Source organism: Gekko japonicus, unplaced genomic scaffold (genome assembly GCF_001447785.1).
Source record: "Gekko japonicus isolate JY-2015 unplaced genomic scaffold, Gekko_japonicus_V1.1 scaffold1694, whole genome shotgun sequence".
In the NCBI taxonomy this organism is placed as follows: domain Eukaryota; kingdom Metazoa; phylum Chordata; class Lepidosauria; order Squamata; family Gekkonidae; genus Gekko; species Gekko japonicus.
Window position 1 is genome coordinate 28,614 of NW_015177062.1, and position 25,090 is coordinate 53,703.

General features: G+C 40.8%; 1 protein-coding gene across 1 annotated transcript in view; it reads left to right on the forward strand.

Annotated features, from left to right (window-relative positions):
* The window catches only part of TTC27 (tetratricopeptide repeat domain 27), a 138,176-nt gene that overhangs the window by 12,541 nt on the left and 100,545 nt on the right, over nucleotides 1-25,090 (forward strand). The window contains exons 6-9 of the mRNA XM_015428173.1: nucleotides 3,627-3,791; nucleotides 12,988-13,124; nucleotides 14,181-14,293; nucleotides 14,729-14,795. Of these exons, the coding sequence (XP_015283659.1) occupies nucleotides 3,627-3,791; nucleotides 12,988-13,124; nucleotides 14,181-14,293; nucleotides 14,729-14,795 (482 nt within the window). The remainder of the gene's footprint in view (nucleotides 1-3,626; nucleotides 3,792-12,987; nucleotides 13,125-14,180; nucleotides 14,294-14,728; nucleotides 14,796-25,090) is intronic.

The following is a 25,090-nucleotide window of genomic DNA, read 5'->3' on the forward strand; positions in this document are numbered from 1 at the left end:
ACATACCACACAGACATGCATTACAACAGTTGTTTCATGTTGTTCTCTAAAAGCAGCTTGCTTCTAATTAATCCTTACAGCAGCCAGGTAAGGATGATTCTTATCAACTCTCAGTTGGATAGAACTGAAAGGTAACTACTTTTTTAGCTGAAGTGGAGCTGCCAGTGCTTCATTCAGTAGCACTATGATTAACTGCATTGTGGTCTACAGTACGTGATGATTATTGCACAGTATTTGCTGATTAGCAATCCATTTTAGCTGCATTTTATTTATTTTGTAGATTTGGGAACTGAATAGAAAATGATCCATTAAGAAAACAAAGTTGTAAACCACATCCCCATTGGGGACAAAAGTGGAGCATAAATAAACTTGATTAACATTTGTATCCCTCCCTTATCCTAAGAGTTCAAGTTAAATAGCAATACTTGACAAACGCCAGTAGCCAACAGAATAAAATACACATTCAAATATTAAGTACTGTCCAACCTAGCAGTTCGAAGCAAGAAATTGCAAGTAGATAAATAGGTACCACTTCAGTGGGAAGGTTACAGCGTTCCGTGCGCCTTGGTGTTTAGTCATGCCGGCCACATGACCATGGAAACGTCTTCGGACAGCGCTGGCTCTTCGGCTTTGAAACGGAGATGAGCACCGCAACCCTAGAGTCGGATTCGACTGGCTTTCGAGCCAGGGAACCTTTACCTTTACTTTACTGTCATGTACTGAATTGATTACATTTTGGATTTTCTCTAGTCTGAAAAGCTAGCAGGGAAAAATACTGTAGCTGGGAATACAGTAGCTAGGATCTACTGAAGTATTTCTGCAGGCAGAAGGATTTCCGCCTCCTCCTTCCCACTGCATCCCAAAATGTTCCCTCCCTTCAAAGCTGCTTCTGCTCCACAATCCATGAAAATGCTCAAGTGGATTAAAGCTATTGTCCTTTTCTTGTGCTTGCAGAAATGTTTTAAGACCTGTATATTTTTCCTCCAGCAGGCATTAACACAGTAAAGGTGCTACCAAATTTATTCATTTTGGAAAGATATTCAGAGAGCTGCCAGCTCTAAGATCCCAATCTTACCGTCAAGTATTTGGTCCTGTACCAGTATGAATAATAGGGAAGATACAAAAACCTCCGTACTACATAGTAATTTGGCAGATTCTGGCTGCTGAAGGATTTATAAATTGTTCTAACTCTGCAAGTTTATTCCTAGTTTCTGTAAAATGCGTTGACTTTTCTATTAATATCTGTCTCTGCTTTGTGGATAACTTAAACACCAATTTGCTAACAATAGTGCAGTCTCAGATACCGATAAGAGTAGAGCAGAAAAAGGCAGTGCACTGAAATCTGGGGCTTCAACAATATTCTGTTTTCCAACAGAATGTGGTCAGTGGAGACTCTGAAGACACTTTAGCTTCATATGACAGCACATTCTGGTTTCCTAGTAAAGTTTCTCATGCTTGAAACAGTATGTTGAAATAAATTGTATTTGGCAGGTGCAGTAAGTACCTTTTTATAGATATTACATCATTCAGCTATTAGTCGTATCTTGTAACCTTCATTTCTTAAAATATACTGTGGAGTTTAGCCAGTTTCTTAAATAGAAAATCTGAGTTAGAGCTGTGATTTAATTTACCCATGCACATATGTGCATCCAACTTTTGATGCCAAACATGCATTGTGGAGCCAAATGTATATTAAACAAAAGCACATAAAGTGTTTGAAAATGTACAGAGGTAGAGCATTATAGCTTACTTATTATTCTACTGCCATGGTAAGATTATATCGCTGCTTCACCTTTCTTTGTTCTGTGACCTTGGTGAAGTTCTTCTGAGAACCCTTTGTTTTAAAAATGTGTCAGCTTTGGAAAAGCAGATTCTTTGGTGTGCATGTGTTTAAGTGATCGATCCATTCTTGTAAATTATTTTGCAACTTAATGAACCATGCCAAAATTGAGCCAACACTATCAGTAATGGGACTTTTACGAGAGGAATCCTGGCTTGAGACTTGGTTTTTAAGAGCCACAGGATTCTATAAAGCACCTAACATCTAAAATCTTGAGCTTGATAGCTTGTAGAGCAATAAAAAGGAAAACCGTGTATTAAAAGACTGAGCTGAAGACGAGTTGTTGGTCTGAGTGCAGGTATTTCCCAGTCTCTTAACGCTTTAGCTAGGATTTCATCATGGACTTCCATGTTTCCTGCTCCCTGTTTGTCCCCTCTTCATGAATTCCTCTCTCCCTTCTGCCTTCTTCGTCAACTTGTAGTGTAGCATTATATCTACACCAAGGGTAACTCTAGCCATGGTTACTTTAATCTAACAGTTCACCTAGTTTCAAATGAAGTTTGAAAGCTAACTTCAGTGCAAGTGTGTCTTGTCAGAGCTGAGGTTGAAATGGGAAGGGTGTGTCACATCACACTGTTCCCCAAGTCAGCTGGAGACAGGCAGAAGCAAGGGAGGGGAGCACCTCCAGGGGGAGCAGCAGCTCAGCTGCTGAGATGAGATTTGTGACTAGGTCCATGAACTCTAGGAGCTGCGGTGGCTCAAGTGGTTAAGACGCTGAAATGCAGGCTGTGGAAGGTCGGTAGTTCAGCAGTTTGAGACCTGGGTGTGCCACATGACAGAGTGAGCTCCGGTCTCTGACCCCAGCTCCTGCCAACCTAGCAGTTCGAAAGCAAGACATTGCAAGTAGATAAATAGGTACCACTTCGGCGGGAAGGTAACAGCGTTCCGTGCACCTTGGTGTTTAGTCATGCCGGCCACATGACTACGGAAACGTCTTCGGACAGTGCTGGCTCTTCGGCTTTGAAACGGAGATGAGCACCGCAACCCTGGAGTCAGATTCGACTGGCTTTCGAGCAAGGGAACCTTTACCTTTACCATGAACTCTGGACCTAGTTTATTTCCTTGGGGGGGGGGAACAGTTTTTGCTGGATCTTTACATCTCTCCCTAGGATTCATAGATCTGCAGCGCCACCTCTCTCCATATGCCCCACTGCGACAGCTTTGCTGATTTGAACAAAGTCTTTTGAAGATGCCAAACTGCAAATGGGTCAAATCAAAAGCTGCCCATGCCAGAGCATTCTGTTATAGCTCTCTCTTGGAGAATGGCCTGCCTTGGCAAGGTCAGGAAGGCTCCCCACACTTCTGTCATTCATTTTTATTGCGGGTGTAGCATGGTAATTTAATGTCTTTGTAATTTTAGGCCGTTTTATTGCCTTATATATGTATCACACTATTGTTTTCTTATTCTGTAATCTGCTCTGAGTTGTAGTGAGAAAGGGGGAATAGGAATGAAATAAACAAATAGGTTCCCCCTTTCCACTGACATTTCTTTTTTATCTTTTGTCCAATTAAAGTAGTGTATTCTTTTACATTAAGGTTTCTTTGATTCCGAAGAGGATATTTTTTCCAAAATATTTTCAGTTCTAAAATTTTATAGTAAAGCACAGTGAGCCTTCTGGTGCTCTAAAGCATGTCTGTGACAAATCAGAGGATGTTGAGGCCTGTGAAATTTAACATAGTCATTGGTGTTGGGTCTTGTTTTGAGTGGCAAAACCAGTGTGTTTCTCCTTCTCATTCAGTTTCCTTGAAGATCTTCTAATAGCTTCTCCTGTCTTTTGTTTTGCAGTGTCGGAAATCGAAGCTTTGTTTACTGATGACGAATGTTGGCACCTTGCTGTTCAATTCCATCTAGAGTGTGCTTACACATTTTTGAATTTTTATGAGTATAAAAAAGCCAAACAACACTTCCTTGCAGCTAAAGACATAACCAAGTTACAGATTGAATTGACAGGTATGTTTGTTTTCTTATTTAACACTACTAAGTATTGTAGAATAAGCCTCTAGCTGTTGTCCATCATTTTAATTGTACTTATGCACCTTTCACTTCTTGTCTTCCAATGTCCTTTCATTAATTTCCATTTTTTCCATGAATAAAAGTTAAAATATTTTCAGGAGACTGTCTCCAGAGCTTTGGGATTCATGTTGCAGCCAAGCAGTGATATGATGCTTTACATTAATAAGTAAACATACAGGGTTTGATCCTATGCACCTTTTCCCATCCACATCTTTTTTTCTTTGTGTTCACTTTTTAACTGGCATGTGTTGTTACAAATTAACTGGTTAAGGGGAGTTGCCAACAGCGGGACAGGTTTATAACTTGAAATTCATAAACTTGTGCAAGGAACTGGAGATGGATTTGTAGAGAGCCTGAGCGAAACAAAATACAGCTGTGGTTTGTAGAAGTACAACTTAGTTGGGAGTCTGCTTCCTTTGATCTCTGACTTGATCTCTTTAATCACATTGGACCTTACTAGGCTGGAATGTGTGATGCTGTCTCTGTTTACAAAAACAGAACAGAGGCTTACTTTGAAATGGCAGAAATGTAGTTTAAAGTCAAAGTGTGTCCTGCAAGGTGGTGAATGTCCCTGTTCATTAGATAATGTGGTGATTCGCAAGAATGATAAAATATCAAAGGGTTGATCCCTCATACCTCTTGGACCATAAACTAGACAAAGAAGTATCATTTGCTCACTCTTCTTACCTCCTTTTAATGTGAAAGTAACCTGCTGACCTAATAAGCCTGTTGAGAAAGCATACATTGTATATAGCATCAGAAACCGCCATTAGTAGACTGTCCAGCCATCAGGGAGAGGAATAACAACTTGGTAGTAGAGCATGTGCTTTGTATGTAAAAAGTCCCATTGACACTTCTCCTGTAAGAGCCATCTGTGGTGTAGTGGTTAAGAGTGGCAGGCTCTAATCTGGAGAACCGGGCTTGATTCCCCACTCCTTCACATGAAACCGGCTGGGGTGACCTTGGGTCAGTCACAGCTCTCTCAGTCCCACCTACCTCACAGGGTATCTGTTGTGGGGAGAGGAAGGGAATTGTAAACTGCTCCAAGACTCCTTCAGGTATTGAAGGGAGGGGTATAAAACCAATTCTTCTTCTGTTAAAAAGGAGATCTCAAGGGAAGACTAAGGCTCAAAGCTGGAGACTTTATGGGATAGGGGAAGCATCATAAATCAGTATGAAACATCAGAACTCTAAATAGAAGTCTGATAGGGTGGAATATAAATCTCTTTAATAAATACATTGGATTTTACGTTCCAGATGCTCAAGTGTTCCCATAGGCCAGTATTCTAGAGTGACTACTGATATTGTCTGTCCAAAAATCTGTCTATTTTTTTTTTTTTTTTGCATTTTGCGAACAAAAAATTACAAGCTCATTAGTGGTGCTACCAAGGGACAGAGAGGGCTGTGTGTGTCTGGCCTTTACACATGCACCTCTGACCCAAACAAAGGATCACAGTCTGTGTATAAACAGGCACAATCTTGGGGAATGATGTTTTGGGTGGAATTATGAAGTGATAAAGAGGAAGCCTGCATCCTGAAACTGAACTAGATTTTAATCTTTATTTGAACACACACAAGTAGAAAGAAAAAAAGGAGGGGGGAAGGAGACACAAAGGCAACACAAGAAAAAAGCAAATAGTAAGATTGGGGAATATTACCTACAGCTAATAAATCACATAGATGCACATCATGTAAACTGAGGAGTGAGCAATAAACAAACAATTAAAAAAATTCTTCAGGGAGCTGCCTCAAAAAACTAGATGTATCCTCCCATGGCTAGTTTGGAAAGAGAGCCTACCCATGGTGAGTTGCTTGTGCAGTGTCCCCAGAGGAAAATGAACAGATGGAGCAGGAAGGCAAGGCACAGAATCCAGGAGGGAAAGGCTGAAGAGAGGAGAAAGAAGGTGATGGGGTGAAGTGGCGAGAGATCCTAAACATTGAATCTGGTATTGGAATTCTGGGGAGGCAAGGGAACCGTCAGGGTAAATTAGATTTCTTCCGATAAATTTGTGGCTGGAGGCATTTTGGGAATAGGACTGGACCTAATACTAAATGTTAACTCAAAAATGCCACTTTAAATAGCAACATTTTGTATCCTTTCTTGACAGCAGTGGGGAAGTGCTTCCTTCTCTCCTTCCCACCCATAATTCAACCTATCTTTTATCTAACCCTAATCTTCAGATGAGGAGCTGCGGTGGCTCAAGTGGTTAAGACGCTGAACTGCAGGCTGTGGAAGGTCGGTAGTTCAGCATTTCGAGACCCGGGTTGCCACATGACGGAGTGAGCTCCCGTCTCTAGTTCCAGCTCCTGCCAACCTAGCAGTTCGAAAGCAAGAAAGTGCAAGTAGATAAATAGGTACCACTTCGGTGGGAAGGTAACAGCGTTCCGTGCGCCTTGGGGTTTAGTCATGCCGGCCACATGACCACGGAAACATCTTTGGACAACGCTGGCTCTTCGGCTTTGTAACGGAGATGAGCACCGCAACCCTAGAGTCGGACTCGACTGGCTTTCGAGCAAGGGAACCTTTACCTTTACCTGACTCTTCAGATATATTTATTATTTCATTTATACCCCCAAAGGAAGCTGTTCATTATTTCATTTATACCCCCAAAGGAGCTTACAATGTTCTTTTTCCTTTTAACCTCACAACAACCCTGTGAGGTGTAGGTTATGGTAGTTTAGGCTGGGATTGTGTGACTGAGCCAAGATCACCCATTGAGCACCTTGGCAGAGTAGAGTTTTGAACCTGCATCTCCCAGAACCGAGGCTGAAACTCTAAACACTGCACACTGTCTTTTGTGGGATGGCTGCTATTGAGCAGTAGCAAGCAACCAGCCCTGGGTAAGTCATGCAAGTTGCATGCTAGCAAGTCCTCTGGTGGTTTCTGCCCAGCCTGACCCTGCTGAGACTTCTTTAAAGGCCAAAATAGCTCTGAAAAGGGACCTGCCCTCTCCCCCTTCCCTTTACTGACAGAAGCTAAGGCATGAGGGCTGGCAATACTGTTGTGGTTGCCTAGAGATGTAAAATTTCCAGAAATTTTGAAGCTCGGAAAAAAACCCGTTTTTCCAGTTTTTTTCCGGGGGAAAACTGAAATATTCGGAAAAATTGAAAAAAAATGCTACATTAGCATTTCTTTTGTCTTTTCTAGATTGAAAGTCATTCTGTTACTTTAGGAACATAAAATATGACTATGGACATTTTTACTTGGCATGAAATTATCACAACTAGCATATTAAAAATATAGTGTATCCAAATAATTATTACAAACAGAATACCCACCCACATGCAAAAACAAAACTGAAACCTTTTTCTTTTCTTGTGACAATAGCACCTCCTAAAGGAAGAAATGCATCTTGTTCTTGCATTGGAGAGTTCAGTTTGTAACCTAGGACTTGTTTGTCCTCAGTGCACAAAAATTAGATCAATCTGATACCATATATATATATATATTAGAAATGATTTGGAAAATGTTTGATTTGGAAATGTCTTAAAATATTTTATTCATCATGTTAAAATAAAACATTCCATAATCAATTTTTTCCCTTTCCTTTTCTTTTTTCTATTTTTCCAATTTTTCGGGAAAAAACAAAATAGGCTTCAGGAAAAAAACGGGTTTCCCCCCAAATTTTTCCAGTTTTTTCCCGGGCCTTCACATCTCTGTGGTTGCCTAGCAATGGTCACTGAGGATCTTTGTTTCTTAAAGCTACAGGCTTTAAGCTATTTGCAGTTTTTTCTGCTAACATGGGGTGGTTCTCATATTTGTTTAAAGAACTGTCTTGGCTATTCTTAGCTTCAGTCTCTGGATTTAAGTATCCACAGATGGCCTCATTGAGAGTTAGATATATTGATAATCCAATTTAACACTTCACAGCTCTGGAAAATCTGAAGTTGTTTGATTCCATGGCAGCTTTGACCCAAGTAAGATGTCCTGAAAATAACTGTACACTTGAAATACAAAGGGCACTTCCAAAGCTGGGAACTGGTTCATTGGCCATCAGCTGTGTGGCATCTGCTAGGTTATCACAAGTGAGGTGGAACTAAGTATGAAACTGGTAGGAGTCAAGGAACTGTTACATTGTGGTGTGGGAGCTACTGTAATGTAGCTTCTTTATATTCCAGGAAGGAAGCATTAGGAGCCCTGACTTCATGAGAAGGTCTCACATAGCTAAATCTCCAAGTAAAATTTGTCTCTGAGCACATCTGTAAGGACTGAGTGAGGTGGCAAAGATGTCAATGTGGACCAAAAAATTTCTCGCTACAACCAGACTTTAGAAATACAGACTCAGGTACAGTGCTGTTTTAAAACAGCCACAAAGAACCACCTTAGTAAAGATGCAAAACAAGTGTTGGTTTCTCTTCGAAATGATGAATTAGGAGAATGTTTCTGCTGGCACCACTGTGATCACTAGGGTTAAGTGGGGCTTCCTAATGTTGGAGAGAAGATTTGTTGCTGTAGCCTCAGTTCTAGTTAATGAAGGTCTTGTGCAAGTGTTTTGGTTCTGAGACGAGGAGAAGAGCTATATTTTAGTACAGAGATGTAATGTCAGTGAACAGGAACAAAAGGAAGGCCAGGGAAGAGTGAAGTTGATGCATTCTATCTGTGTTTTGGACCTGACCAATAATAAAATGGTGTTGAGTATTAAGAACAATGGATGCTATTGAAGAAAAATGTTAGGAGCTGATGGATTTTGATTTAACTCTGTTTGCACACTATTCACTGTAGAGATGAACAGCTTCCTTCAGGCTTTCATGGTCTTCCTACTAGTAACTTGTATGAACACAAATGTTGTTAAATAAAGTAATTAATTTGCTAGTCTGAAAGAAGAAAAATCTTCTCCTTTTTTAGTTCTGTTTGATTTTTAAACAAGTTTTGTCAGAATAAATATTTTATGTGTTGGCTATAAATCTATACTTAAAGGGGTGGGAGTAATGATGATCCATAATTCAGTGCAATAGTGCTATAATTAGCCTGGTTTCTTTTATAACATAGCTGAAGCTACATCATCTCTTTGAAACTGTGTTGTAAAAATAGCTCAAAAGGCTTTGTTCTTTCAGTATGATTAAGCATGCCATGTCTGCTTCTTAATTTTGTTGTGCTTATTTTTTGAGGATGTAGGGTAGAAACAGTAAACACTAAAATTAGGAAACACTTTTGTAACATTCTGTAAAATAAATGGGATACAGTGTAACTCAAACTAAATTTTCCACATAAAAATATACATTATTTCTCATTGCTTTCCTCTTAAAACTAATTGTACATTTTGTGTAATATACTGCACTAATGAAATGCTAGCTATCCTAAATGTCTCTTTAGTCAATTGGCCACCTCATCCTAATGGAACAAGTTGAAGGCTGTGTTCCTTCTAAGACGAGTTAGTGTGAGCTACCTCAGATTTTTTAGCCTCTGGATCACACCTTTTTGTCTTCGCTCAGGAAGGATGGCTCCAGAGCAAACAAATTTATGCAGCAGCCAAATCACCTGCTCACAACTTTAATGCCAGTAGCTCACAAAGTAGAATTTTTGCTCACAAGACTCCACAGCTTAGAGGGAGCATTGGTTGGAGGCCTGTGAGAGGGAGAGGAGGGGAAACAATTGGGTGACTTCCCTCTCCTGTGACACACAATAACTGAATTTTGGGCAAGTTATCTATCCTTAAATCTCAAAAATCTAAAGCTATGGGGCAGTGGTCCTATAACTAGAAGCTGTTTATAGAGAAAAGTATATTTACATTCTACTCCTTGTACCATGTGGGAGAAGGGGACATTTTTGGAGGGAAGTGGGAAGGAAATGGCACTTCATGCCTCCAGGATTCTATAGGCTGTTAAGGGCTTGAATATAGACCAGCTTTTCCCGCCTTCTCTCTTTCTTTTCTCTCTCCCTTCATTGGGGGTGGGTAACAGGCATGGGACCATCCAGTTTGCTACTTAGAAAGAGTTATATGGGCTCTAGACTTCCAGTGTAGCAGACTTCTTTAAAAAATAGTTAAAAAATTATTCTTTACACCTTGAAATGTCTTCTATTGGTAAAATGACATTTTTGCTATTTGAAAAAAGAATGTGTATGTGAGAGAGAACTCTTTGGGTAGTTTTACTTTTTCTTGTGTTTCTGTTCAGAATTTTTCAGAAATTTAAACCCTACCTCATTGTTCATGTGCTTTTAAAAATAAACCTTTAAAAATCTTGATCTTTTATTATGAAGAGATTGGTCGAGGTTACATTCTCTGCTATGAGGTTACTGCTGTAAAGACGCATGCTATTTATTTTTATTTGGAAAATGTCTTTGTCAAGGGAACAATGTGTCTAAGGAGGTTCCCGTAAAAAGGGCAAGAAGCTTGCCCTGCAGAGAATATAGAAGCCCTCATGCATACTTGCTTTTGTAGGCAGATTGACAAGGTCCCTTGTAGTTTCTTCTGTCCCAGGTGGCGGCAGAACTCGCAAACAACATCTGGATTCAGTAGGGTGCAGTGTGGTGATCAATAGTCTTGTAACCCACCAGCACACAGCAGAATCCAAGGTGTCCCCACGCATCCCTTTTTCATCCCCATATCCTAACTTAACAGGCCCCTTGAGTTCTTCGCAACTCTTATTGCTCCAGTGGACTTTCTGAACAAACTTATAATCAGCCCTAGCTATGTAGCATTCATCGTTTTATTTCAGTGCATTGCATACTACTATCTTCTAGTTTTCTGGCTAATAAGCACAAAGGCATGGTGGAAGGATAATGAGTTATATTTCCAATAACCTTAACCTTATTAGATTTGTATTTTGTTTTTTGCCCTTTTTTTTACCTAACCTACAATGGCTCATACTGTTCACCCTTAGACCCCTTCTCCCTCAAGATACTTAAAGAGTGAACACATACCAGAAACAACAACACTGTAATTGTCCTGAAACCCATTTTCTGCTTTAACTTTTTCTTTTTCTTCATAGTTCTATTTTTTTTGTCTTCTTCGTGTTCACTAACTTTGCAGTTATGCTAGGGGTATCTGAAGAACAAAATTTTATGTTCGTTTCTAACTGTTGTTTTTCTTCACTACACTTTTCTAAGTGCAAAACTGAAAGGGTTAGGAAATTTGATTTTTGGTGTGGTCCTAAAAACACATTCAGTATGTATGAATCTAAATAACTCTTATGTACTTTTGTTGAAAGCAAGATGAACTGTGACTAGGGATCCCAAGTCCCCCCGGGGGGCAGGGAAAACCCCGCCCCAGAGGCCCATTCCCCGGCGCTGCCGGATCGGGCCCCGGGGGGAACTCCACACCGACGTGCGCGTCACCTGGAAGTGACGTGGGCACGCCAGGCACGCTGGGGGCGGGGCCACGGCCACACAAGGGAAACTCTATGGTTTTCCCTTGTATGGCCGTGGCTCCGCCCCCAGCGTGCCTGGTGTCCTCCCGTCACTTCCGGGTGATGTGCTTGCGGTGCGCGCGCGCGCAAGACACCGGCCTGGAGCCCCCCGCTCCCGGCGAAGATACACTTGGCAACCCTAACTGTGACAGAAATCCAGAGGGAAGCTGAAGTTTGAGCTTGTAGTATGCTCAAGGAACATTGCAGATTTGACACCTGGCAGAAAATCAGCAGAATCTTGGTATTGAGGTTATTACTATTATCTAGCATGTGGATGGAGTTATATCTGAAAATGCATAGTCCCAGTACTTAAAGTGAAAGCAACAGTGGGATACTTCTAATTATGAATTCCATTGCATACTTTACAAGCTAGTTACAGTGGTCATATGAAAGTACTGATACGTAGAAATTGTTGAGTTTTAGCTGTGGGACTAGAAAATACAGCCTGTAGTGATTCAGGGAGATTTGTCCCATCTGTTTCATACTGTACAGAAGAGACAGAGAAGATTGCTGGCTACTGCTAAGCTAAGACCATTTTCTCCATCTCTGCTCCAAATCTTCTGATTTGAAGCCAGGCTGTCATACTGCAGAAACAAATTATAGAGTTACTCCTCTGTAAATTCTGGGTTCCTGTTATTCAACACAGGATTCTAGTTTTAATTTGTAAGGCTGCAAATGACTTCTCTTCATTGTCCTTCCTTTGCATTGTAAATTTGTAAAAAGATGTTCAGGCACATTTACACTGAATGAACACAGGCATTTTTTCATCAGTTATATGGATTTCTTAATGTTGTGTCTCTTTTTGTAAAGTGCAGTGGGTATAATTTTAAGTTAGCAGGCTGTCTGGTTTGTTGCAGGCCTCGGTACCAGACAACCTGCTAACCTAAAACAACTTCTAACCCACAATGATAAACTATTGAACAGTAACATGGACTCTGGTACCAAGGCCTGCAACGAACCAAGATGCCAACTTTGGTCTCACATAGATAGATCCCAGCAACACCATCAGTGGACCCAGCAATATCAGCCATACCATCTCAGGTTCATACTCCTTCTCATCCTCTTAATGTGATTTATGCCATCACGCATCAGCAATGCCCTCCCAGGCCAGTCCCTACAACAAAGAATAAATGGAGGTAAATATGACATTAGAAACCACAATATTTAAAAAAACCAGTGGGGGGACGTTTTAACCTTTCAAGATATTCAGTTGCTGACCTAAGAGTAGCAGTTCTCTTACAAAGGAATTTCAAAGGGATATTAGAAAGAGAGACTGCTGAATTGCAACTGATAATGGAGTTTGAGACAATGCATCCTCTTGGACTGAATCGAGACCTAGATTTCCCGTCTCATTACCATTGCTGATTTCTCCACGCCTACTACCCCTCTGCATATCACACCTAATCCTGTCATACCTGCTATTGTCATTTTTCCTGCTATTGTCATTTTCCTGCTATTGTCATTTTCTTGCTGTTGTCATTCGGCATCTGAAACCACTGCACTCCTCAAGATATAAAGACAGATGGGCTCACATTCTAGCTGTATCTGAAGAAGTGAGCAATGACTCACAAAAGCTCATACCCTTAGTCCTTAGGGTGCTACTGGACTCTTGTTCTCAGACTAACATGGCTACCTATCTTGATCTGTCTCCATGGAAGGAGAAGTGAGGGTTCCATTATTAATAGGTTGCCATATATCACAATGTCCTTGTTCACATATGTTCTCTGGATTCTACCCTTGTGACTGCTGGAATTTCCGTTTAATCTGAATGGCTAAATTTTTGCAGGTGCTCTGGGAAAAAGGACACGATTTCAGGAAAAATATGTAGCACAGCTTATATTAGATGTTCAAAGGAAAGATGGCATCCTTCCTCCTCACCGGGAGCTTAGTCCAGCACCTACACCACTAGAAAATTTAATACAGGTATAGAGCTAAAAATGAATTATTTTCTTTTGCAATGCAGTGTGCTGTCCACCTTACATATAGTTTGCAGTATTGCCTTCCAGTATATGTTTTGAACTATTTGTTTTATCAAACTATGGTCAAAGACTTTGGGTTTCATTTTTAAGTGATAAAAGTGAAGACAGTGTATATTAGAATTATACAGCAAATGTTAGTACAACCTGTCATTTCCTCACTCTGTGCACTTAACTGTGTGTGGCAAGTGCTGATAATTTTATTTAGAACAAAAGAATATTCTTTAAGCTTTAATGAATAAATGTATTTTGCAAAAAAAATTGGACAGTGCTACAAGAATATGCATAATGCCTAATGATAAGTAGAAAACTTTTCATGCTTCGAACAAAGAACATAAGTGGAGCCATGGTGGAGATCAGACCAGTGGTCCATCTAATTAAGCCTGCTGTTTACACAGTAGCCAACCAGATGTCTTTGGAGGCCTTATAAGCTGGGTGAGGAGGCAAAACCCTCCCTCTGTTGCCCCCCCCCCCCAGTACTGGCATTCAGAAAGTTAAAGCCTCTTAAAGTGGAGGTTCGGTTTAGTTGCTGTGGCTAATAGCTGATGATGATCTGTTCTTCCTGAATTTGTCCAGTCCCCCTTTAAAGCCAGCTAACTAATGGTCATCACTATATCCTGTGCGGGTGAATTCCCCAAGTTAATTTCTCATGGAGTGAAGTAATACTTCCTTTTTCTGTCCTCAGTCTCTTGCTCAATAACTTCAGCAGGTGCTCCTGAGTTCTGGTATTACGGGAGGGGGGGGGAGTTTGTCCACCCCTTGCACAATTTTATAGACCTCTATCATGCCCCTCCCCCAATAATCTCTTATCTATCACATGTAGGTCAATTATCTTCAACACAGTAAAGATAACTTTTTCTACTGGTTAGTTAACTTGAGAATTCAGATTTCTGACAGAAGTTCAAACTTGACCCTAACAATTCAATATTATTTTCAAAATTTCTACTTTGAGACAGATGGAAGATTTAGGTGGAATTTACCACTTTTGTGTGTTTCCTGACAGAATTATGCTCTAAATGACGACACAGTACTAAATGAAATAAAGTTTGCAGAATCTCATCCGAACCAGATGCCTGACTTGTGTGCAGAAGAGCTTGCTGTTATCCTTGGAATTTGGTAAGGTGATGCATCTGCTTCATCAAATATTCTTTTTCCTGAAATCTCTTCAGAAACGCAACCATGTTAGTAAAAATGTTTTAGGGTTCAGGGGGTGTCTCCAGGCATACATCGCATTGCCTGTTGAGGCTGGCAGAGGGTGCAGAACCCTTTTGGGGCCCATTGGCATTGTCAGAGCTTCTCGACTCTGCCACCTTCACACAAGGCAAAGTTTGCTGGACTGTGTGATAGTTTTGATTTGATGATTTCAGGTATACATGAAAGATATCTAAGTTGTTCATACTTACAATAAGTATCTCAGCTAAGTTTTGAAAATGTATTTTAGGACTCTTCAGTTCATTTTAAACGTTACAAAAATGAAGTGTTAACAGCATGCCACATTTTAAATTCATTATAACTTATTATTAATACTCAAAATAAGATTTTGTTTTACAGCATAGACTTTCAGAAAAACAACCCAGTTCATAAACTCACTGAAGAGGAGCTGCTTGCTTTTACATCAGTAAGGAACTTATCTATCTTTTCACTTGAATTGCACATCAATTTATGAAGCACATAGATAACTTTTAAAATGGCTAGATTTTTTGAATAATGGTATACTTGGATCCAGATTACTTTGAGCAGCAGAGACGTTTGCTGCCTTCCCCTTACTGAAATCACCTTGCTCCTGAGAGTCTGGGGATCCTTGATATGTAGCTTGGGGAGCTGCAGTGGGAAGGCAGATTAGCAGCAATCCCCCCCACCCCAGTCTTGTGTGAGCTTTTGTTCCATTCATGTGAGAGCTGTTGAGTGGGGGTAGCAATTTCTGCCTCTAATGCTGCATCCTACACTGTTTTGGGAGTTCCGCTACTTTTCGTAAAGCGAAGGAGTCTGCATAAGGAAGGGAAAGCAGCATAGATGTGTTTTATTTACTTCATTTATACCCAGCCTTTCTCCGCAGTAGGGATACAAAGCAGCTTACATTGTTCTCCTCCACTCTGTTTTATCCTCACAATGATCCTGTGAGGTAGGTTAGGCTGAGAGTGTGTGACTGGCCCAAGGTTACCAGCAAGCTTCCATGGTAGGGTGAAGGCTCAAACCTGGGTCTCCCAGATCCTAGTCTAAGACTTGAACTGCTACAACACGTTGGCTCTCAGTCATGTGGGGATTTGAATGTAGGCAGGGGTCATTTCCTGCAGGAGCGCACAGGAGCAGAGCTCCGGCAGTAAGGAGGCCAGGGGGCGGGCACATGCAACAAGCCCCGCCCCCTGCTCCCAGCAGCCCTCAGTCGAGGAGCAACTACGAGGAGCAAGAAGCTGCCAGGTAAGACGCAGAGGCCACCCCCCAGCCCGCCTTCAGGTACAAGCTCTCCCTCCTTTGTGAGGGCAGATCTGCGCGTTCCCCCCCTCCCCATAGCTAGCAATCCAAAACAGCCTAGTGGCACCTTTAAGACCAAGTTTTATTCAGGTACAAGATCTCCCTCCTCTGTGAGGACAGATCTGCACGTCCCCCCCCCCCCAATAGCTAGCAATCCAAAACAGTCCAGTGGAGCCTGAGCGGTGGGTGTTGCCTTCTGACACACTTCCGGTGATGTCAGGGTGTGTGGCATATGCAAATAAGTTATGCTAATAAATTATGCTAATGAGCTCCTGCACCTCTTTTTCCACAAAATGACCCCTGAATGTAGGTCTGCTACATCTTAGTCCAAAACTCTTAACCACTACACCATGCCTTCCTGTGGATTCAGCCATATGTGTTTGGCGTTTCTCCTGGAGGTATAGTAAAGAACCCAAGAACATTAGCAAAGATACTTGGATGCTTACTGTTTCAAATTAATACAAAATACATTTCTTGAAAGTGTTTTTTGTTTGTGCTAAGTACTGTTGATGACTGTACTTTAGTTGTAGAACTTTATGATCATTTGGCAGAATATAGTCACAGTCCAAAGAAATGTATGAGAAGCTTATCCAACAGATACGTTGTCTTAGATGCATTTCTGTGTATCAGTCTCAGTTTTCCATTTAAAAAATGGATTCAATGCATACTGTGCAAGAAGTGATGTTAAAGGTAAAGTAAAATATTTAACAGTAAAAAACTGTTGTGCAACTAGAGCTGAGGTCATGCCCACATAAAGCTGGTATACAATAGGCCTTGATCTAGTATAGCGTACTGCTTCTGCATAGCTGATATGGGTAATTGCAGCGCAATATTTATGATACATTGTATGATTACATTTTAGCTCTTGGTACATGAATGTCCCGTGGAAAGCAGTTCATACACTTTTATAGAAACTTCCCATGTTTCTATGTCAAAAGGCTTAGTTGTCAAAAAGCTCCTACTTTCTGTGATTGAATCCCAGAAAGCACTTAGAGGTTCCTGTGTTCTGAGGGCTTTGTCCTGTCAGTCAGATGAGATACAACAAAAATCCTGCCACAGTGAATTCTAGGAATATACCTAGGTGTAATTTCAAATATATTAATTTTTTTAAAAAAATCTCAATACTTTATTTAAAAAGCTGGCTTTCAAACTGTTTGATTTTTGGATGTGCCACAGTTCTTATTTTGGCACTGTTATTGAGAGGTTGATGGAGAGTGGCAGAAGAGTGGCTTTGTGTGATGGACTTCCTTGCACAATTTTCTTGTGAATTCATTAAACCCTATCCTTTGGACAAATACTTTATATAGGAAAATATTGCAGTGACATCTAGTGGCTGATGAACCAAAAATTAGTGAACCAGTAATTCTGCTGTTGCTCCTTGACGATGCATATAATGTCATTAGCTTAATTTCAAGGAGGCTATATTCCACCATCCTTGAATGATATAGTACCTGTAGTCAGTTATGAGATTTGTTTCTGATTTGAATATTATTCTTCAGTACCTTTATTGGCATATATACAAATATACAGCAAAGAATACAAATTGAAATGCTCCCTCAGATTTGAAATGCAATAAAAGGTCACCTAGCAGGAGTTTTAATCTTATGCTTCCTAACATCATAGCAGCTGAAAAATATCTTGCTGCAGAGTATGTAATATGGGGACACCAGTCAGATAATAAAAGGAAAACTAGCCTCTCTTCATATAGTCCAGAAAGATTAAGCAAGAGGGGACTGATTATGGAGTCCCACAGTTTTTCATTAAAATCGCAGTAGAGCAAAATATGAACTACCAATTCAAGTTTTCTTGCTCTACATGGGCAGACTCTTTCATGATAGGGAATGTTTGCAAATCTTGCAGACAGGACCACTGATGGTAGGGCATTAAATCGAGCGAGCATGAAGGCTCGCTATAGCTGAGGGGGAATAAGCTGTGAGATTTAAGCAGCAGGCACCCCATGATCAGTGGTGATTCCAAGCACCAGAGGGGAGCATGTCTTATGTGCTAGAGAACAGAGAATTTGTTTTTCAGTGTCTAAGAAGTCTCTGTTTCACAGTTTTGTATGCTTGGCTTTTATTTAAAATAAGAAAAGAGTTGAGGGGGAACACCTATAGATTGTATTTTCCGCTGGATCCAGTGTGCCCAACTAGGTATAAAGGAATCAGACAGCATCAAATAGATGTAGCTCATGAGTTTAACCCTAAAAGGAAGACATAACCAAAATTTCAGAGCTGAGAGCCATGCTCTGGTCTCTAAATGGGTCTGCCCAGTCTCCAAGCACATAGCTGCATAGCTAATGCAATTAGGGACCCCCAGAATACGGCACAAGAACATTGCCTAGATTTGCTCAGCCCGATAATTAAAGGCACTAATCCAAATGGGGATCCCATATAATATTTGGGAAACTGATTTAGCGTTAAAAACATGAATAGTAGCAGGTAGAAATTGGTCACCCTTCACGTGAAAGAATCTTGCAACTGCAGACAAACTATATTTGGCCACTATATTTTTTCCGCTGTGCTATCCAACTGTTGTTATACTGAAAGGTAACACCCAGATAGCTGAAAGATTTTACTTGTTCAATGTTGTTTCCTTTAATATACCAATTTAGGCGTTTCCAAGAGCTCAAGAATACCATAATTTTTTATTTTGCATAATTAATGGATAGGAAGTTTTTATCACAATAGGAAACTAAAGCAGAAAGAAGATGCTTGAGGCGGGATAACACCACAACGTCATCAGCATAGAGTAACAGAGGGACAGCAAGAGAACCGAGTTTAGGGAAATGGCCATCTATCACTTTCAAGGTGGGAGCTAAATCATTCATGAATAAATTAAACAAATAAGGAGCCAAAACACAACTATCAACCAGTGACCAGAATTGTTTTTGGCAAGAGAGGCATCTCTTCTTATATATAATTGAGTAGTGGGGTGGCACTTTCTGAACATTCCAGATGCTCCTAAATCAGTTAACTCCATGATGTGTCACTCAGAAGCTGTCCCTGTCCACTGGCTGCGTTGCCTGAGTCCCACCCACAGTGAGTTTCCAGCACTCCCATTGGCTGTGCAATGCACTCCATCAGCCATTGGCCCATCAACTGCCACTCAACAGTACTTGCATGCCATTGGCCGGGTGCTGGGTCTGCTCCTCTTCCCCGCCCACTCCTCCTTCAGCCACTGTTCCCTATCAGAATCCCTGGCAAACAGCTGTGTCTCCCAGTGAAGACACTTCTGCTTAGCTCCTCTGTGGGACTAAGTTTTCCCTCAGCTGTATAGAATGCCATAGAGGCCACCCTCTAAAGCAGTTATTTCCTCCGGGGGGGGGGGGGAGAAATGTTTTGTGGGGGGGGGGATCTGGAGTTCAGTTGTGATACCAGGTGATACCAGACGACAGAGATCAGTTCTCCTGGAGAAAATGGCTGCTTTGGAGGGTAGACCCTATGGCATTATAATTTGCTGAGTCCTTCCACCCCCCTCAACACTACCTTTCACAGGATCCGCCCCCCAAATCTCCAGGTATTTCCCTACTCAGAGCTGGCAACCGTACTTTCCCCGCAGTGCCTATTGCTAGGCAACTAAGCTTGGTTCTGTCAGTAAAAGGCCCTTTCAATACCTATTTTGGCCTTTGGGAGAAAACTCATTGGGGCCAGTCCTGACTAGGGTTGCCAGCTCCAGATAGGGAAATTCCTGGAGATTTGTGCAAGTCAAAAGGGGGAGAGGAGAATGATGTAAGCTGCTTTGGTCCCCATTGCAGAGAGAGACTACTTTTCCTCCTGGGGAACCATTGTTGCCAATCTCCAGGTGGGGGCTGGAGATCACTCAGAATTACAACTGCTTTCCAGGAGGAAGGGGGGAGGAGATGGAAAGCTGAAGTCAGAGGGGCAGATAAAGGTAAGTTGATGGTTGGCTGGGAGATAGGGTTGCCAACTCCAGGTTGGGAAATTCCTGGAGATTTGAGGGGGTGGGGCCTGGAGAGGGTGAGGTTTGAGGAGGGGTGGGACCTCAGACAGGTACAATGCCATAGACTCCACCCTCCAAACCAGCCATTTCCTCCTGGGAAACCATTGTTGCCAATCTCCAGGTGGGGGCTGGAGTCCACTCAGAATTACAACTGCTCTCCCAGAGGGAGGGCAGAAGTCAGCCGAAGTCAGAGGGGCAGATAACGGTAGGTTGATGATTAGCTGGGAAGGAGATGGAGTTGCCAACTCCAGGTTGGGAAATTCCTGGGGATTTGAGGGGTGGAGCCTGGAGAGGGTGGTGTTTGAGGAGGGGTTGGACCTCAGACAGGTAGAATTCCATAGACTCCACCCTCCAAACCAGCCATTTCCTCCTGGGTAACAATTGTTGCCAATCTCCAGGTGAGGGCTGGAGAGCACTCAAAATTACAACTGCTGTTCAGGTAGCAGAGATCAGTTCCTCTGGAGAAAATCGTGGACTTTGTCATTATACCCTGCTGAGGTCGCTACGCCAAATTGACACTGAGTGCCCAAGGCCGGGGTACTCTCCCAGAGCCTCTTTCTAGAGCTCGTTGTATTTCCACAATAGGCCTTATTCCTCGTTAATTAATAAATCCCAATTCCTGATATGTGATTGTCTCTTCTTATGAGCTATTGTGTCCTTAAGATGTTTTTTCAGTTTAAAGTAACTAGATGGAATGTTGGCTGCTTTACTATTACAGTAAGAGTGATATATGGCACGCAGCTGGGACTTCAGTCTTTGCCATTCATTCTCAAACCATGAATCTATATTACATTTAGATAAACTATGGTCAGCTATAGACTGCTGTTTGAAAGAGTGGGTGATGATGAAAGTCAAGTTGTTACAAGACTGAAATGCATCAGAAAGATTTCCAGCATTGGTTAATTGTTGATTTAGTTCATTTAGCCTTCCTGTATGAAGCAACTAATTAATACCCACTTCTGCTTTTTTGTCCATCTGGTTCTTTGGGATACTGGCATATTTTCGCATAAGTTACTGGGAAAACAGAAGAGACAGATTAAGGCTTCACATTTGAATATTTTATTTTCATATTTCTTGCTTAATATATTTCACGGGAGATTAGATACAAGGAACCATCTAGCTTCTGTGCTAGATCTCTAACCCTTACTACAATCCAGAATCCAGGAAATCAAAATACTGTCACAGCTAGAAATATAAAACAAAATAACATATCTAGTTTTCAGGAGCTTCCAAGATATGTCAGCACTGCACAGTTTCAAGTATCTTCTTGATATAAATGTTATGTAAACATTAATACAGGAGAGATTGGCCAGTAAAGTCAAGGTAGATATTTGACCTTAGCTTTTATAACATCATATAAACTGTGTTTTGTGTGTGTGTGTGTGTGAGCAGGCATCTTTTCAGCCTACATGTGGATTCCTAAATCTGCAGGCTGGTTAGATGGTTGTCATACATTCATTTGATATCCACTTAAATGTATCTATCCTGAAGAAGGGAAAGCCTTTCAAGATATCTTGATGCATAAGAATCCATACAGGTCTCTTAAAAGTGAATCAACATGGGCATTGTTATGTCAGTGTCATGTAACTATGTTGATCTTTCAGGATCAGATTTTGCAGTACAAAAAATCCAGATCAAGGGCAACTATTTCTGTTGCATCTACCAATATTTTAGATTTTTATTTTTGAACATGTACACCTGAGGAAGACATTCAGGGCCTCAAACATTTTGTTTATTTAAGACATTTTGTATCCCTGGCAGCTTATAGCAACCAAAAATACCAAAGGAACTACAAATTGGATAGAAGCACACAAACTTAAAATTTAATGCAGGTCAGGCAGAAGTACTCCTGGTTGGAAATGTGATAGAGCTATGGGTGAATGTTGTATCTCTTTTAGCTGAGGCTGAACTCTTCTTGAAAATCCAAATCTGCAGCTTGTAGCTTTTCATGAATCTGTGACTATTTCTGGATAAAGATAACAGTTGTGGCTAGAGATGCCAGCTTTAGTTGGTTTGACATCTGTGCCCCTTCTAAAATAGTAAGACTCTAAGAATGGGATTCTTGGTTTATTTCATCTGCATTATGGTTAGTTTGTATGTCCAAACTGAAGAGCTAGTTGTAGAAATGTAAAATATCTGGAAACTTTGAAACCACAGAAATAAGCCCCCCCAGTGTGTGGAGAGGATAGACATTTGGGGAAACAGTGAAATATATGAGATATTTATTTTTCCTCTCAAACCTAAACTTATGTCACTACTTTAACATAAAATGCATCATTTACAAATTAACATATAACATTCTATTTGATGTATTTATGGAGGTGTAAATGCCTTAGTTGTCTTTGAACAGAACTGTAAATATACCCAATAGCTAAGAGATAGTTGCAAAGTGCTACATTCTGTATCACCTAGGCACATGTATCTTAATTTTTGTCACTGAAAACTAGAAACAAATTAAAGTTGAAGGTAGAAAACAAGTTCTGAAGTAAACAAAAGTTTATTTTTGGTCAGAAATACTCTCATACTGTCACTTCTAGCAGCATATTTGAATATCAAGTTAAAACTTTAAAACACTGAAAACACAGAACTCCTTATAGTTATAATTAAACATTAAAGGTTGCCAACTCTGGGTTGGGAAATACCGCTAGATTTGAGGGGTTAAAGCCTGGGGAGGGCAGGGTTTGGGGTGTGGAGGGATCTCAGCAGGGTATAATTCCATAGAGTCCATTGCCCAAAGCAGCCATTCTCTCCAGGAGAACTGATCTTGGAGATCTCCAGGTGCTGCCTGGAGGCTGGCAATACTAAGGGATGGGCCAGACCTGTAGATTTGAGGGGTAGAGCCTGGGGAGGGCACGGTTTGGGGTGCAGAGGGACTTCAGCAGGGTATAATGCCATAGAGTCCACTGCTCAAAGCAGCCATTGTAATAGCTCAGAAAATTTCTGTAGGGGAAATGATGTGCTGTGGCTGGGGAACACAGTGATTTCTGGGAGATCTTTAGGCCCCACAGGGGGATTGGCAACTCCAGTGACTGTTTAAGGGAAGATTGGGATATGTATTTTGGCAACTCCAGTGACCATTTAAGGGAAAATTGGGATATGTATTTTACCTCAGGACACATTCAATGACTCCCAACAGCAAGAGCAAATTGTTTAGAATGTTAGAGGCAAAGGCCAATCAGGCTGCATATGCAAATGACCTCTGTGTTCCTACTGGCTACTGGGGGGAGAGGAACAGCAAACTGTTTAGAATATTGGAGGCAAGACTCAGGCAACGCAGCCAGGGATCTAGGTATATACTTTTACCTCACACTATATAGATCCCTCTTTTCTCTCACAACACTTAGGGTCTTAGGATGCATTAACAGAAGCATTGTGTCCAGATTGAGGGAGGTGGTAGTTCTGCTCTATTCTGCTATGGTCAGGCCTCACCTGGAGTACTGTGTCCAGCTTTTGGCACCACATTTTAGGAAGGATGTTGACAAGCTCGAGCATGTCCAGAAGAGGGCAACCAGGATAGTGAGAGGGTTGGAATCCAGGTCTTATGAGGAAAGGCTGAAAGAGCTGGGTATGTTTAGCCTGGGAAAGAGAAGGCTTAGAGGGGACATGATTACAGTCTTCAAATGTTTGAAGGGCTGTCATGTAGAAGATGGAGCAGATCTATTCTCTCTTGCTCCAAATTGCAAAACTAGATCAAATGGGTGAAAATTATAAGGGAGTTGATACTGACTAAATATCAGGAGAAACTTCCTAACTGTAAGAGTGGTTGAGCAGTGGAATAGACTGCCTCGGGAGGTGGTGGATGCTCCTTCGCTGGACGTTTTCAAGCGGAGGCTGGATGACCATCTTTTGGGTATGTTGTAGGGCGATCTTTCAGCTATGCTCCTGCAGAGTGCGGAGGGTTGGACTAGATGATCTGCAAGGTCCCTTCCAATGCTAACATTCTGTGAGTCTGTGAGCTAACACTCTTTGTGACATTACAGCATTAATTAATTATTGGATTGGAAAATGGAAGTACTATCCTCTATCACAAGAACCCTTTCTCTAATGCAAGAAGTTCTTACTGCTGGTGAAAGAGTTTTTGCAATAGAGGCTCCTTGCACCAGAGGCCTGTGCTGTTGTTAGTTGAGCAGAATGGTAGGATAAGTACAGCATTTTACTCCCATAAGGATTGTGGAAAATAACATGTAAAAGAAGAACCATTATGATATAACTCAGTATGCAGACGTGTAAATTCCTTGAACAAACTTTATTCTGTTGCTTCAGACCAACACAGCTACTCACTTGAGTCTATCTTGTAAATTTCTTGTTTCACTCAATCCGCTAATGACTATCTGTATACATTATAACTATTAAAATTAATTTTTAATGGAGAATTTAAGTTTCTAAAAGATGGAAGCGTACTTCTCATCTAGTTGGTTTATTTCCATTTTTAGTGAGCTTTACAAAACTTCAACAGTGGAAACAGTTGCTTCCCTATGATTTTATTAATGATATAAAATGATTGAAACAGTCTTGAGCAAATAAAAGTTAGTAGGGAACTTGAAACACAGATGAAAGGCTGATCTTAAGCTAGTTTGAATTATCAGTTATAAATAAACATAAGCTAAAACTTACTGCCTTTTGTACAATATTTAACCAAGCATTAAGTTGAAGAGATTAAAAAGCTATATTTGTGGTAAACTCAGTTTTAATTAATGTATATACACTATTCAGTGTTTTCATCTGGCATTAAAAATGAGGCTGGAACAATTATTTCAGCAGTTTATGTTTCCAATCTTTTTTTTTTAATCTTAGTTTAACTTTCTGTTTTTTTCGTCTTTGCTTGCTTTCACTTGGTGGTTGAAGCATAGGAAGGCATTAGAAAAGTTTCTATAGAATTAAAAAATGGGGGAGGATGAGGTGAGCAGTCAAAAATGGGAGAACATTGCCCATTTTCAGGGCAAAGCTATCTGGTCTTTGTCTGCATTCCACTTTGTTGATTCTTATTTTTCATTAGTGCTCAAATCATGTTGACATATATAAAGGAAAATGTTCATTTGTTCTTTTTCTCATCACTGTGTTTTTCTTACCTAATATATTGTTTTTCCTCTGTGAAACATATAGGTGTGTGTTCATTTTCCCCATCAAGAATTATGTTTATAGTTGATTTGACATAAACGTGTCATAAAAACAAATAAATCCCCACTGCAGATAAATCTAATTTCTGTGGACATAAATCTCACTTTTCATTTTTTATAGTGTTGTGATGAATGTTTGGCCAAGCATTAAGTTGAAGGGATCAACAAGTTCCAATTAAGAAAATGTGGGGGCAGCAAGAGAATGCGCTCTTGGTCACACAGTGCTAATAAGGATGGAGAGCTGAAGTATCTCATGGTGTACTTGGTCAATAAGTTATCTCAGAAGGCTGGAGAAAGGGTATTGTTGTTGTTGCACAGTCGCACAGTCGAGTCTGACTCTTTGCAACTCCATGGACCACATTAC